General features: G+C 37.3%; 1 protein-coding gene across 1 annotated transcript in view; it reads right to left on the reverse strand.

The window, feature by feature from the left end:
* Positions 1-13,763, reverse strand: part of CFAP54 (cilia and flagella associated protein 54) — a 249,277-nt gene that overhangs the window by 182,004 nt on the left and 53,510 nt on the right. Inside the window, exons 18-19 of the mRNA XM_081060278.1 lie at positions 8,488-8,574; positions 8,276-8,397 (exon numbers count right to left, since the gene is read on the reverse strand). Of these exons, the coding sequence (XP_080916404.1) occupies positions 8,276-8,397; positions 8,488-8,574 (209 nt within the window). The remainder of the gene's footprint in view (positions 1-8,275; positions 8,398-8,487; positions 8,575-13,763) is intronic.

Here is a 13,763-nt window from a genome sequence, read left to right on the forward strand (position 1 = left end):
CTCCTATGAAAGGCAGCAGCAGATGGGAGCTTGATGAGAAGGAGGCCAGAGCTGAACAAGGTAAATAGATGCCCCCAGATAACGGTGGAAAAATTTTGAGGGAAGAAATTCCTACTTGAACAGAAGGGCGATAAAAGCTATTATATTTTAAACATTAAATATCAAAATGCCTTCATTTGCATCACAGGCTGTGGAGACTATATTTCAGTTTGCGTAAGAACAAGTAAAATCAGCCTAAGGAAAATTATGCAACACAAGGGAAGGGGACCAATGCCTTGAAAGTTTGGATACATTTTCCTCCTCTGGGTTGTATTTGGAGCCTTAAAATACACCAGCAGCACTGGCTCACTGGCCCTAATTAATGCAGACTTCCTTTGACCCTCACCTCAACTGACTAGCCAAGTGCCCTGGGCTTTCTACATTAACTCCCAAAGTTTGTCTCAGCAGTACTTGTTCCAGTGAACCAGCTAGACACTAGCATCTCTGGCTTGCCATCAGCAGCTTCTCTCTGCATATTCATGAACCCAATTGAGATTTTTTTAAACTTCCTGCTTTTTGCCATGGGCTATCATACACAGCTATTTCTCAAACCTGGCTGGTCATCAGTATCATCTATGGAGTTTATTTAAAAATTAAGATAGCCCGTCCTCACTCTAAACCCACTTAATAAAAATCCTCAGGAGTGCAACTTCAATATCTGTATTAACAAATGCCAAAAATAATTCTGAAGTACAGTCAGTCCTGAGAATCACTAATTTAGATGAGTAAATCAACCTCCTATTCTTTCTCCCAGCCTCTAGGCTCTTCAGCCTTCAGTTATCTAGCCTGTCAGTGGCTCCTGAAATACCGTGTTTCCGCAAAAATAAGACCTAGCCGGACCATCAGTTCTAATGCACCTTTTGGAGCAAAAATGTATTGTATTGTATTGTATTGTACTGTATTGCATTGCATTGTATTATAAAGACCCAGTCTTATATCAAATAAGACTGGGTATAATATAATATAATATGATATACCGGGTCTTATATTAATTTTTGCTCCAAAAGACGCATTAGAGCTGATGGTCTGACTAGGTCTTATTTTTGGGGAAACACAGTACTTGTTACTGAGCAAAATGCTCCACAGCCCCTTTTATTCTGATTACAACTATATTTTCCAGGCTTATCTCAATCTCTACTCTTTTTTCCTTCCCATCGCTACCACCCTATCCAACCTACCCTCCACAACCATAAAAGAAAAAATGTCACTCATTCCCTGATAATGCTATATTCTTTATTTTTTAAAAAGATTTTATTGGGGAAGGGGAACAGGACTTTATTGGGGAAGAGTGTACTTCCAGGACTTTTTTCCAAGTCAAGTTGTTGTCTTTTCAATCTTAGTTGTGGAGGGTGCCATTCAGCTTCAAGTTTTTGTCCTTTCAGTCTTAGTTGTGGAGGGCGCAGCTCAGCTCCAGGTCCAGTTGCTGTTGCTAGTTGCAGGGGGCGCAAACCGGCAACCTTGTGGTTGAGAGGACACACTCCAACAAACTGAGCCATCCAGGAGCTCAGCGGCAGCTTAGCTCAAGGTGCCATGTTCAATCTTAGTTGCAGAGGGCGCTGCCCACCATCCTTTGTGGGACTCGAGGAGTTGAACTGGCAACCTTGTGATTGAGAGCCCACTGGCCCCTGTGGGAATCAAACCGGCAACCTTCGGAGCTCTAATCACTTGAGCCACCAGGCGGGCCCTGCTATATTCTTTTGTGCATTTTTGCCCATGCAATTCCTCTTCCTGGAGGGTCTTACATCCTTTTCTGTACTTCAAGACCCACTCAAACCTCGCTTTCTCTGACTTGTTCCAAGATAAGTCCCATGCGTTCCCTTCATTTCAGGTACACGTTCCCTTCATTTCATACAATCTTTATGTTAGCAAATACTATGTAATCTGGTATCCATGTACATGACTTTCCACACTCTCTAAATAATGAGTGTCTTGGTGGCAAAGACAGTGCTTTATTTATCTCTTTAGGTGTTTTGAATGAAAGACATATGAAATGACAGGAGGACAATCTCTACTATAATGCATTTTAAGAAAGTATGTTTAAAATGTTCTGATTGGGTCTTAATTAATTTTACCTTTTACACCCTCATTTAAATCCCAGGCCTGATTTGAAATGGGTTAATAAAGGTATTAGTTCTAAGCGAAAGGAAACAGAAGAAAAGACTAAAACAAAGTTCTTGATTTAGGTAAATTCTATAATAGAAATCAAGGTAAATCTTAATGCTCGTTAGAAGTTAAAATCCTAATTTAGTGAGCCAAATCAGTGGGTTGCTAAGATTCCATTTATAAGAAAGTGACTAGGGTTTTTTTTAAGGGGGTTTCTGAGATAGAAAGGAGGAAATATCATCAGAAAAGAAGTCTCAAAAAAATCAAGAAAGAAAAATTCCCATGACACTGGCTCTGCTCAGTTGTGAAAGAGAAAGTGCTATCAAAGTGGACATGAATATTGCCTATAACAGCAACGCTCTAAAACACCACAGTATTGCGACTACAAAATCTAGCCAACCATTCCCTAAGCAGAGGTCAGGAAGAACGGGGTTTTCCATGATATGTAGATAACGACAATGACTGTCTGCTCACTTCTTCCCCTGCTAACACCAAATGGAAATAACTATGTGCTCACTTCTTCCCCTGCTAGCATCCTGCCTGGCGAATGAGAAGGGCTCACTAACCTTGAAAGAAGGAAAGAACCTTTACCTATCACAGGGAAAGAGTCAACCATGGAACCTCAATGGAAAGAGGTGCCAACACTAATTCCCATGGGAACTTAAGTTCTGAGTGTTTTTTCAGTGGTGGTTTGTGCTGCAATGTGCCCCAAAACAATAGTACTGAAGCCCAAAATACTATTGTCTGAATGTAAATCTCTCTGTTTATAGTTTCCATTACAGAACTTGAGACCTGCCTCTTTTCAGAAGTTACTCAATCTTATGAGGACAGATTGACGTTAAATACATACGATGATGGCTTAAAACCCACAGTGCAGCAAAACACTTATAGAAAGCTATAATGCAATCTTAAAGGGCATGATTAAGACATACAAAATCAACTACCATAAAACTTCAATGGTGAAGTGCCATATTTACTACTTGTCTGGAATGATGAAGTGCCATAGTTACTACTAGATCTCCCGGGGTTAAATTCTGGGTTCTCAACACTATTATGCACATTTCAAAAGGAGATGAAAAGTAGATTTTGTCATATCAAAGAATCCTGGGAAGGAATATTGCTGAGAATAAATATACAATTTATAAGATCAATATAAGAGCTAAGGCAGAAGAAATGTATAGTTTCATAGTGAAAAATATACCTGATGCACCAAAAAATAGTTCTGATGTGACAAAACAGAATATTCCAGAGTGCTTAAGGTGGAAAATAAAGTAGCACTAATAATAATATTAATGGTTAACATTTATTGACTGCTTACTCTGTACCAAACACTTTGCAATTTTTATGCATCATTTCATTTAGTTTTCATAAGAACTCCCATTTTACAGATGAAAAATGAAAACTTAAGAGAGCATAAGTAACTTGATTTATGTTGTACAGCTAGTCAGAGGCAGAACCAAAACTCTAATCCAACACGGTTATACTGCTAAGCACTATGCTATATTGTCTTAATACAAAGACAAATTAAAAGAAGCATGGAAAGGCAACCTATGCAATACCCTTAAAACGTTTAAAAGGGGAAAAAATTGAAATGATTAAATCTTCTCTCAGTTATTTGACGCCTGGAGGTCCAAACATGACCTCATGGAAGGGGTCAGAATGAGAAGGGTTTGCTCTTTCTGAGGAAGACTTCAGCATGGAGCAATCAAAAAGAGCTGAGAAGGGGCGGCCGGTTAGCTTAGTTGGTTAGAGTGCGAGCTCTTAATAACAAGGCTGCCGGTTCAATTCCCGCATGGCATGGTGGGCTGCACCCCCTGCAACTAAGATTGAAAACAGTGACTGGACTTGGAGCTGAGCTGCGCCCTCCACAACTAGGTTGAAGGACAACGACTTGACCTGGAGCTGATGGGCCCTGGAAAAAAGCACTCTGTTACCCAATTAAATTAAAAAAAAAAAAAGAGAGAGAGAGCTGAGAAGATCTCTGGAAAAATAAAAATTGTTCACATATATTGTTCCCCAAAACAGCAAATAGAATTGATTTGACTAAAAGTTATAAAACAGGAAAAATAATTACACTCAGTAATCCAATTATTGCTAACATAGTTAATATTGCAGTGGTGTTTAGGGGACAGCAAGATATGAATGCAGGAAATATTAAAGTCAGGATTAGAACTTCTAGTGGCCTGGGCTTCTTCATTAGTTCTGGTTTCAGAAAAAAAACAATAGGTTTTGTTTAGGTTCCAACAAATAATATTAGGAGAAAACTAGATGCATCCGTTGGGGTTCTTTGCAACAGAAGCAACAGGAAAACCAGGCTTGGGCCAAAGCAAGTCCAGCATCCACAGAACACAACTGTCATGGTCTGATCAGGATACAGGCATTAGGATGAATACACGCCAACTACTTTTAGTCTTTTTATCCCTCTGCTCAATATTCAGATTCCAAAAAGGGAGGAACCCATTAGCCTAGCAGGCTTCACTAGTCCTCCTCGCAGCCAGCAGAAAAGAAAGCCTCTGAAAGTCCCACCTGAGTGCATCTACTGGGGAAAAAGAAATTCCTCAAATGGTGATGTTTGGAAGGGGGAATGGCTGCTGAACAAAAACAACAGTGTACAATCCAGCCTGGTAACACTTAGCATGTGGATGGAGGATTAGTCCTGCCCCTTCCCCAGTGAGAAATCCCACCTGCAGTGATGCTGAATGTTTGGCTGGGGGACTCAAGTTTACTAAGAGCAATCAATGATTGTAAGCCACATGGTTATTTCTCTTTTTGATCAGAAGTAGGAGACCATGGATATCTTAGATGGTTCTAGGTGCAATGCATTAAAATAAATCTGAGGTCCAATGTGTACAAAGCCAACATGGATGTCCAGAATGCAAGTAACTGACAGGAAAATAGGAAAAATAAATTACCATAATCAAGAATAAAGCCAGTCATCTCGTTTGGAAAGCTAACAGTTTGTTATGAAAGGTTTGTCCCTCATTCATGGCAACAAGTTGGTCCACCTTTAATTGATTTATAATGAAACAGACACCTCATGAGATTATCCAGCTCCATAATGTCAGGAAACTTTTGAAAAACAAAAACACGCTATGAATTATTTAAGAGTTCTGAAAAGACCCAGGCTTTTCAAACCTTTTTATGGTATCAGGTGACATATCAGTTACCGATTTGGGGATAATTTTATTACAAGATTGTGATAATGTAAAACATTCCATAATATGCCCCAGTACAAAATGATTGCCAAGGGAAAGAAATTTGTCTTCTTTAAGGAAAGAAAGTTTGGCAATTATTTGAGCCATAATATCGTTGTTTACAAGAGTACCCTGAGGACTGATCATTAAGCCTTAACGCTTGGATAAAAAACTACCACTGAAGAGCGGAGGTGGCTATAGAAAATTTCAGGACTTCTAAACAAATATTCAACACCTGCTAGTTGGTGAAAATTCTTAAGGTGTTCCCCTCATAAAAAGTAGGGTCTTGAAACCACACCATGAGTTTATCCTCAGAGGACATTACCTTTACAATTTTTCTTAAGTTAAAATAGTTTCCCTTAAGAAATAGAAGGAAAAGATGCACAAGGAGAACATGAAAACTTCACACTTCCCCCATCTCCAGTATGTTCCCCAGTCTCAGTGGTAGGAAGACAGAGACTTAATTGGAATAAGTATATTGTGACAGTATAACAAGATTGAGTCATAATAAAACAAAAGAGAAAACCCCATAGGTTTTACTCTCTGCAGGCTGAGAGGCCACGAGATTAGTCCTGAGAGAAACAGTTCTAAAAGAAAGATAAGCTTCATGCGCCATAGAAATAGGACTGAGTGCCCGTGTCCCCCAAGCACTAGACAGTAGTGAGTGGACACAGGAGCATCTGCTGAAAAAATATCTTCCAACAAAGGTCAGACATCTTCCAACAAAGATCAGACTCCACTTGGCCTTGAGACTGTCCAACATCACCATCAAACTTCTTCATTCAAATGCTGGAAATTGAAATTTAATGAGGATCTTCCCTAATACTGCCAGAACAGACTTTCCCACCGTGAACATCAATAGCATCTGTCCATCCAAAATCCTTAGAGTTCTTATGAACTAGACTCTCTTTTCTCTTTGGTCTCACCTCTTACTATCCTCTCCCGTCACACCCTCGCACACTGAATGACCTATTGGACTAGTACTCTATGACCTACCTTTCTAGCCTCAGTACCTTTACATGTGTTGTTGTCTCTGTCTAGAATATCCTTTCCACTTTTGGTCCTCCTCTTTCTCTGGCTACTCCTGCTTACCTTTCAATTCAATTTCATGTCACCTATCCTAGATGTTTCCTTAAATATTCCCCACTATCGGGTTAGGTACTCCTCTGATAAATTCCCCTGGCACTCTTGCAATTAAAGCATCTACCACACTGACCCATAATTACCTACATACTTACCTACCTACAGTTCCCATAGACTGGATTTATCCTGAAGTCAGGGACCACAAAAAGAAGGCAATCTATCAATATTTTTTGAATAAACAAAGGATTTTTGTTTATTTTTGTCCCTGTACTCAGCATAATACCAGGCATATAGTCAGCTTTCAATGCATATTTTCTGAATGGATCATAGGCACTCAAAAATATTTGTTGGGTGGATACAATGGTGGGCAGCTGACCAGGAAATGATCCATATCAGAAATCTTAACTTCTTACTTTCTGACCTCAAAAACCTGTCCCTTTAGCTTTCTCAGATTCTGATTTTCCAGTCCCTGACACCTCATAGAGATGTCGTCTCTTTATATCTCCATAGCCACCAAATCATTAAATGTCTTGATGGTGTCACTTCCTTTCCCTCTCAATCTGCATCAATTTTTAGTGCAAACTTTAAACCTACACTTTCATTTTTTTAAAAAAATCCAACCCTGTACAAAATTCTGCTGTCACAAATATCCTGTTGTCACAGCTACTGAAAATACCACACCAGGATAATGTCATGCCACCATGCAGATGAGGCCCCCTAAAAACTCATGGTCTTCAACCTCAGCTAGAACTTTATCATGCTGGTCTGCCCTTTACCTTGGACTCACCTCCTTCATCCATTCCTCTCCACTCTCTAATCACCATCTCTCTCCTCAGCCTAACTATCCACCCTCACTCTCTATTCTTGGCAGATATCTTCGCCTTTTACGTTCTCAAATGACTGAGGTAAGAGAGCATCAACTCAAATCACTGCATCCACACCAACAGACTTTATTAAGTCTGTATTTGTTCATTCCTCCTTCCCTTCTACATTGGAGGATGAGGTATCTGCTCTGCAGCCAACCCTCCACTGAAGATGAATCCCTTTATCTGTGCTTTCCATCTCATCCCCTTCCCTCTTCTATAGGACTCCACTTTATGTATTAACCACTCACTCGTATCTTCAATTTCTCTCTTTTTTCCTAGCTTTCATTCTTAGCATATGAATATGCTAAATTTTCTCTCTTAAATGCTCCTTAACTCTGTTTTAGCTTTGACCTGCTTTTTTCTTTCCCTATCAACCAGGCTACTTGTAGCATTATTCTCTACTTCATCAATGTGCCCTTTACTCAGCCAATACAATCCATCTTTCATGGGTGATACATCGGGCAAAAAATAAGGAAGATTCCACAACTTGAAATATTATTGCCCTCAGGAATTTAAACTCTAAAATGACATTTAATGAATCAGCAAGAAGACAGAACAATTTCCAGACCAGAATGAGACAACAACAACAAGGCGATTAGTCTATAAATTAGCAATATCCATCTGGGAGAAGGTACCTTAGCCAACAGATTTTAAGTATTTTAATTCCATAATAAGGATTGCATTATGCTGGCACAGTGTAACTTAAATTCTATGACTTCCCTTATTTATCCTCCTGATTTTCTTTCATTTTCCATGTTAAGTTTCCCCTACAAAGAGAGAATCTGTCATTTCAGGAGAGTGGAGGACTGGAGATACAGATTAGTTCCCTGGCTCAGGGCTGTTCCACTTCTCAGAGGAGCAGATATGGTGAACCTGAGCTTCATAATCTAATGTTAAGGGCAACACATCATTATTAGCAAAGGAAAATAAATCATTCACTTTAACAGAGGTTGTATGTCAAGATGAAAAGAAGGAATGATATATTGTTACCATCAAAAAGTTATGTGAAGATGTAGAGGTTGAATCTTTCTCAAATATTATAAGAGCTTTCTGCATCAAGTAAATCGCTTTGGATAGCTTATTCTTCCTTATTTTATTCATTACACTTAACTCTGAAAAAGTAAAGAAACATTTTACCAAAAGGGTAACACAAACTATCTTTAAATTTTTTTGAAAAGACAGGTTATCCCAATTTTAATTACCTGTAAAACAATCAATGCTTCCAGATTGTTTTAGCTTTTCTGGAATTTTGGTAGATACATTTTTGCTAACAGTTGGAGTCTGCAAAACTGAAAAAGAAGATGGAGATTGCCATTACAATTAGGTTTTGTCCAAGAAAGGAAATATTTTCTAAACATTAAGAGTAACCATTTGTAAAATTATTGCTTCCTCTGTCATGTTATCTTTTTTCATTAATAGATAAAAATTCAAATTAATCTACTGTAATGTGGTTTTATTGTTTAATATTCTTGTATTTGGCACAGTTTACCGGAGGAATATGAATTTTCAAATTATAAAAATATGTTTTCTATTTTATCTTAAGTAAAATCATCTTGAAGATTGATAAATAGAATCCAACCTACTTTTGTCCACTTTTCCTTTTCATAAACATTTCAACACTGCTTCATCCATGATCCCTGCAAGAGCTCTGGGTACCACGTGGAGACCTCTGCTCTCCTCTAGCTGTGGCTAATGAAATGAGAGCTTCTCTCAAGATTTTCAACTAACATACAAATTATCGCCAGTTGATTGTGGGCAGTGAGAGATACCCTGGTGTACAACTGGAATTGACCATCCTGGTGGTCCAGGAAACAGAAGCTAAATAAGGGAGAAAAGGATTAAAGGTATGTATGCTGGCCCAGGAGGATGGAGAATGTTGCACTGATTTTTTTGTTTTTCAGGTCCAGTCCTAAGGAAACCTGGCAATATTTTGTTTCTGTCCTTGGAAGTATGTGGGGTTTCCTGTAGTAACTTTACAATAAGCCCCTTTTATTGAAGTTTAATTATTTGTGCTAATGCATGTCAGTCATGACAGGATGGTGATTGATGAAAAGATGCCAACAGATACCATTAAAGGATATAAGGTTTCTTTAATAATGAAGGATAAGGGAATTTATCTGTATGGAGATAGCAACACAAAGCAGAATATAATGTATCACTCTCTCAGTGCCTAGGGTATTGCAAATGCTATTTAAGTGATAGTTCTCATGACTATAATTATTGGAGATAAGAAAGATGAGATTGTAAGAAAACTGTGAATGCCCAATAAAGATAAGTCATATTTAATGCCACTGTCATCAACAGGCAACCATTGTGAAGTTCTTGAATAAGAATGATGAAAGCAGTATTTAGGCAATATTAGTCTGGCAGCAGCAAACAAGAGTGAAGAAAGACAGGAAGAACAAATTGATTATCTGTGCTAGGGTGGTAGTTCAATAAAATGGAGAAAAAATCCAAAAGACCCAAAGATAACGCAAAGAAATGATAACCGAATATTCCATTTAAATTTAAGCTCTGGTCTACCATCAATATCTTTAAGTGGTCTCTGATAAAAACTATCAGAATCATTTGGCTTTCAAAAATCTACAGATGACAGAGAACAAACTATTTAGTAACTGAGTAAATAAACCTTATTTCTCCAAAGAAGGTAATACTGCCACTAAGTGAGAATCATGAGCTAGTTTTCTTAAAGAGAAGGTTTTTTTTAAGAAACAGTTTTTGGAACAACGTAAATGTTTAAAATAAAATGTAAAAGGACAAAATCTGTAAAAGGATAAAAGAATAAAAAAGGAAATGTAAATTTTGTAATGTAAACAAAAATGCAAATACAAACAAGTGGTCCTAAGTGTATATCAAATTGGTGACATAACCATACGAAAAAAGATTTAATTCAAGCAAATTCGAACATAGTCTCTGATATGTGTCATATTCGAAAGACAAAATGAACCAGAAAGAAATCTTGAATATACTTACTAGGTTTTCTGTTAATGGTGGTATTGGTATAATAATTTTGAAAGTATTTTGTTAATATGGTGGGATAAAGCAAATGACTTATTACATTCTTATTGTTGGGAGCAAGAGTTCTCAACATGAGAGACGGGAAATAAAAAAGGAAATGCAGAACTTTGGATTCTTGAAGTGTTGGACTTTGAATTGGCAATATCAGAAAGAACTTATGTAAATACTTATGTAAATAAGTATATATTATTCTCTCTATTGACAAAAAGAAGCTAGTTGACATTCCAACAACAATGAGCACTCCTAGCTCAAAGACTTTAGTTTCTAAATATTATTTCCTACCAAAAGGAACCAGGGGTCCTTAGAAAAATGATTGATTCTAGGTCTGGGGTAGATAAAGCATAGGTAGGTCTAGAACATTTTGTTGTGCAGAAAGCAACAAATTGCTTAAAGAATAATGGGGACATATCAAAAGAACACAGGATCCAGTTTGAGGCCTCCCTTTGGCAAAATGTGTGACTTTTGGCATCAGAAAGAACAATGACAGTAACTAATTTTAAAAGATTTAATTTTTTTTTAAAAAGTACACAGGATAACTTAAAAATTAAAAGGGGGGAAAGTAGGGACTGTTCTTTTTTACAAAAGGATATCACCAAATAAATGTAGCAGAAATAGTTCAATCAGAAAATCACCGTGTACAGTCATTGTAATAATTCATTCCAGAAGGATCACCATTAGATGCCAAAACCATTGGGTGAGAAAATCTGTTGGGGAATAAGACATTCATTCCATCTCAAAGCATCATCTGATAGTACCAATTATTTTTTTCACTATATAGAGAAAAAGATACTTTTAGGCAGATACCACCTTAACAAAATAATAGCATTTTACCTTACCTCACCAATGATAGAACAAAAAGTGCCGCCTAATATGATACACTAGAATGTACAAAACACCACCTACGTAACCATGAGGAAACTGTCAGGAAAACTTAGATTGTAGGATGTTCAAGAAACATATCTTTGGGCTGGCCCGGTGGCTCAGGCAGTTGGAGCTCCATGCTCCTAACTCCGAAGGCTGCCGGTTCGGTTCCCACATGGGCCAGTGGGCTCTCAACCACAAGGTTGCCGGTTCATGTCCGACGCAAGGGCGGCAACTGGACATGGAGCTGATCTGCGCCCTCCACAACTAAGACTGAAAGGACAACAACTTGACTAGGAAAAAAGTCCTGGAAGTACACACTGCTCCCCAATAAGGTCCTGTTTCCCTTCCCCAATAAAATCTTTAAAAAAAAAAAGAAAGAAAGAAACATATCTTCAAAAATATGCCATAAAAGAAAAAAAATTACAGGAATTATTCTAGATTAAAGGAGAATATGGCATGGGAGTGATGTCAGCATAATGGAAGTATAAGATGTCCCTCATTTTTGTCCCTTACCCCTTCTAAAACAACAAAATTCAGCATCCATTTATAGACAAAAGTACCTGAGAAAGAAGAACAATGCTGGAGGCATCACACTGCCTACTTTAAACTATACTACAAAGCTATAGTCATCAAAACAGTACGACAATGGCAAGAAAATAGACACAGAGAACAATGGAACAGAATCAAAAGACCAGAAACAGACCCATGCATATACATTCAATTAATATTTGACAATGGGGCCAAGAATACTTGATGGGGAAAAGATAGTCAATAAATGATGTTGGGAAAACTGGATATCCATATTCAAAAGAATGAAATTGGACCCCATCTCACACCACTCACAAAAACTAACTCAAATTGATTAAAGACTTAAATATAAGAACTGAAACCGTAAAACTCTTAGAAGAAAACATAGGGAGAAAAACTCCTTGACATTGCTTTTGGCAACAGTTGTGTGCGTGTGTGTTTTGGTTTGGTTTGTTGTTGTTATTGTTTTGTTTTTTGTTTTTTGTTTTGTTTTGTTGTCTGACAGCAAAAGCATAAGCAAAAAAGAAAAAATTAGTAAGTGGGACTACGTCAAACTAAAAAGCTTCTGCACAGCAAAAGAAACAATCAACGAAATTAAAAGGGAACCTATAGAACAGGAGAAAATATTTGCAAATCATGCATTGGATAAGGAGTTAATATCCAATATATATAACATACTCATGCAACTCAATAGTAAAAAGAAAAATCCAAATTTAAAAATGGGCAGAGGAACTGAATAGACATGTTTCCAGAGACATACAGATAGTCAACAGACACATGAAAAGGTGCTCAGTATCAGTAATCATCAGGGAAATGCTAATCAAAACCACAATGAGATATCATCTGATACTTGTTACAGTAGATATCAAAAAGACAGGCGATAAGTGTTGGTGAGGATGTGGAGAAAAGGGAACCCTTGTGCACTGTTGAGAGTGTAAATTGGTTCTATGGAAAAAGTATAGAAGTTCCTTAAAAAATTAAAAAGTAGAACTGTCATATGATCCAGCTATCCCACTTTTGGGTATGTCACCAATGGAAATGAAAGTAAAATCTTGAAGAGACATCTGTACTCCTATGTTCATTGCAACAGTATTCAGAATGGCCAAGATATGAAACAACCTAAGTGTCTGCCAATAAAGAATGGATAAGGAAGATGTAGTATATATACAAAGGAATATTATTTAGCCATGAGAAAGGAAATCTTGCCATTTGCAATAACATGAATGAAACTTGAGGGCATTATGCTAAGTGAAATAAGTCAGAGAGAGAAAGACAAATACTGTATGATATCACTTTTATGTGGAATTTTAAAAAGCTGAACTCAGAAACTGTACAGTGGTGGTTTTACCAGGAACTGGGAGTGCAGAGGAAATGGGGAGATGTTGGTCAAAGGGTGCAAACTTCCAGTTGTAAGATGAGTAAGTTCTGGGGATCTAATGTACAATATGGTGACTATAGTTAACAACACTGTTTTACATACTTGAAAGTTGCTGAAAGAGATCTAAATTTTCTCAACACAAAAAAGGTAATTATGTGACCTGATGGAGGTTTTAGCTAACTCTATGGTGGCAATCATTTTGCAATAAATGAATGTATCAAATCAACACACTGTATACCTTAAACTTACACATGTTGTATATCAATTATGTCTTAATAAAGCTGGGGGGAAAGTTTACACTCAGAAATTAATTAATCAATGAGCCATCTTAGTAAATCTATCTAGCTGTATATATGGTATGACATCTGAATGCTTTAGGCGGAGATCAGAGGTCATATTAGATCAGAACACTTAGCTCTGTTCTATAATTACTCAGTAGCTTAAAAAGGAAAATTGCTAGTTATACTATGAATATTGGCTATATACTCATGTCAAGAGTAATTTGGCTTTATCAAAATTTAACCTCAAACAGAGTAGTTTTTAGACCTAATGATATTAAATCTTGAGACTCAAGTAAACATGTTATTTGTATTCCTACTAGCACCTTTTGTTAAAATGTTTTGATCTCTTTACCTAATAATAAGGCAAGAACAACTTAGATCCAACTCACCTGTCCTCTGACACTGCTGT

This window comes from Rhinolophus hipposideros (genome assembly GCF_964194185.1).
Source record: "Rhinolophus hipposideros genome assembly, chromosome: 9".
Lineage (NCBI taxonomy): Eukaryota > Metazoa > Chordata > Mammalia > Chiroptera > Rhinolophidae > Rhinolophus > Rhinolophus hipposideros.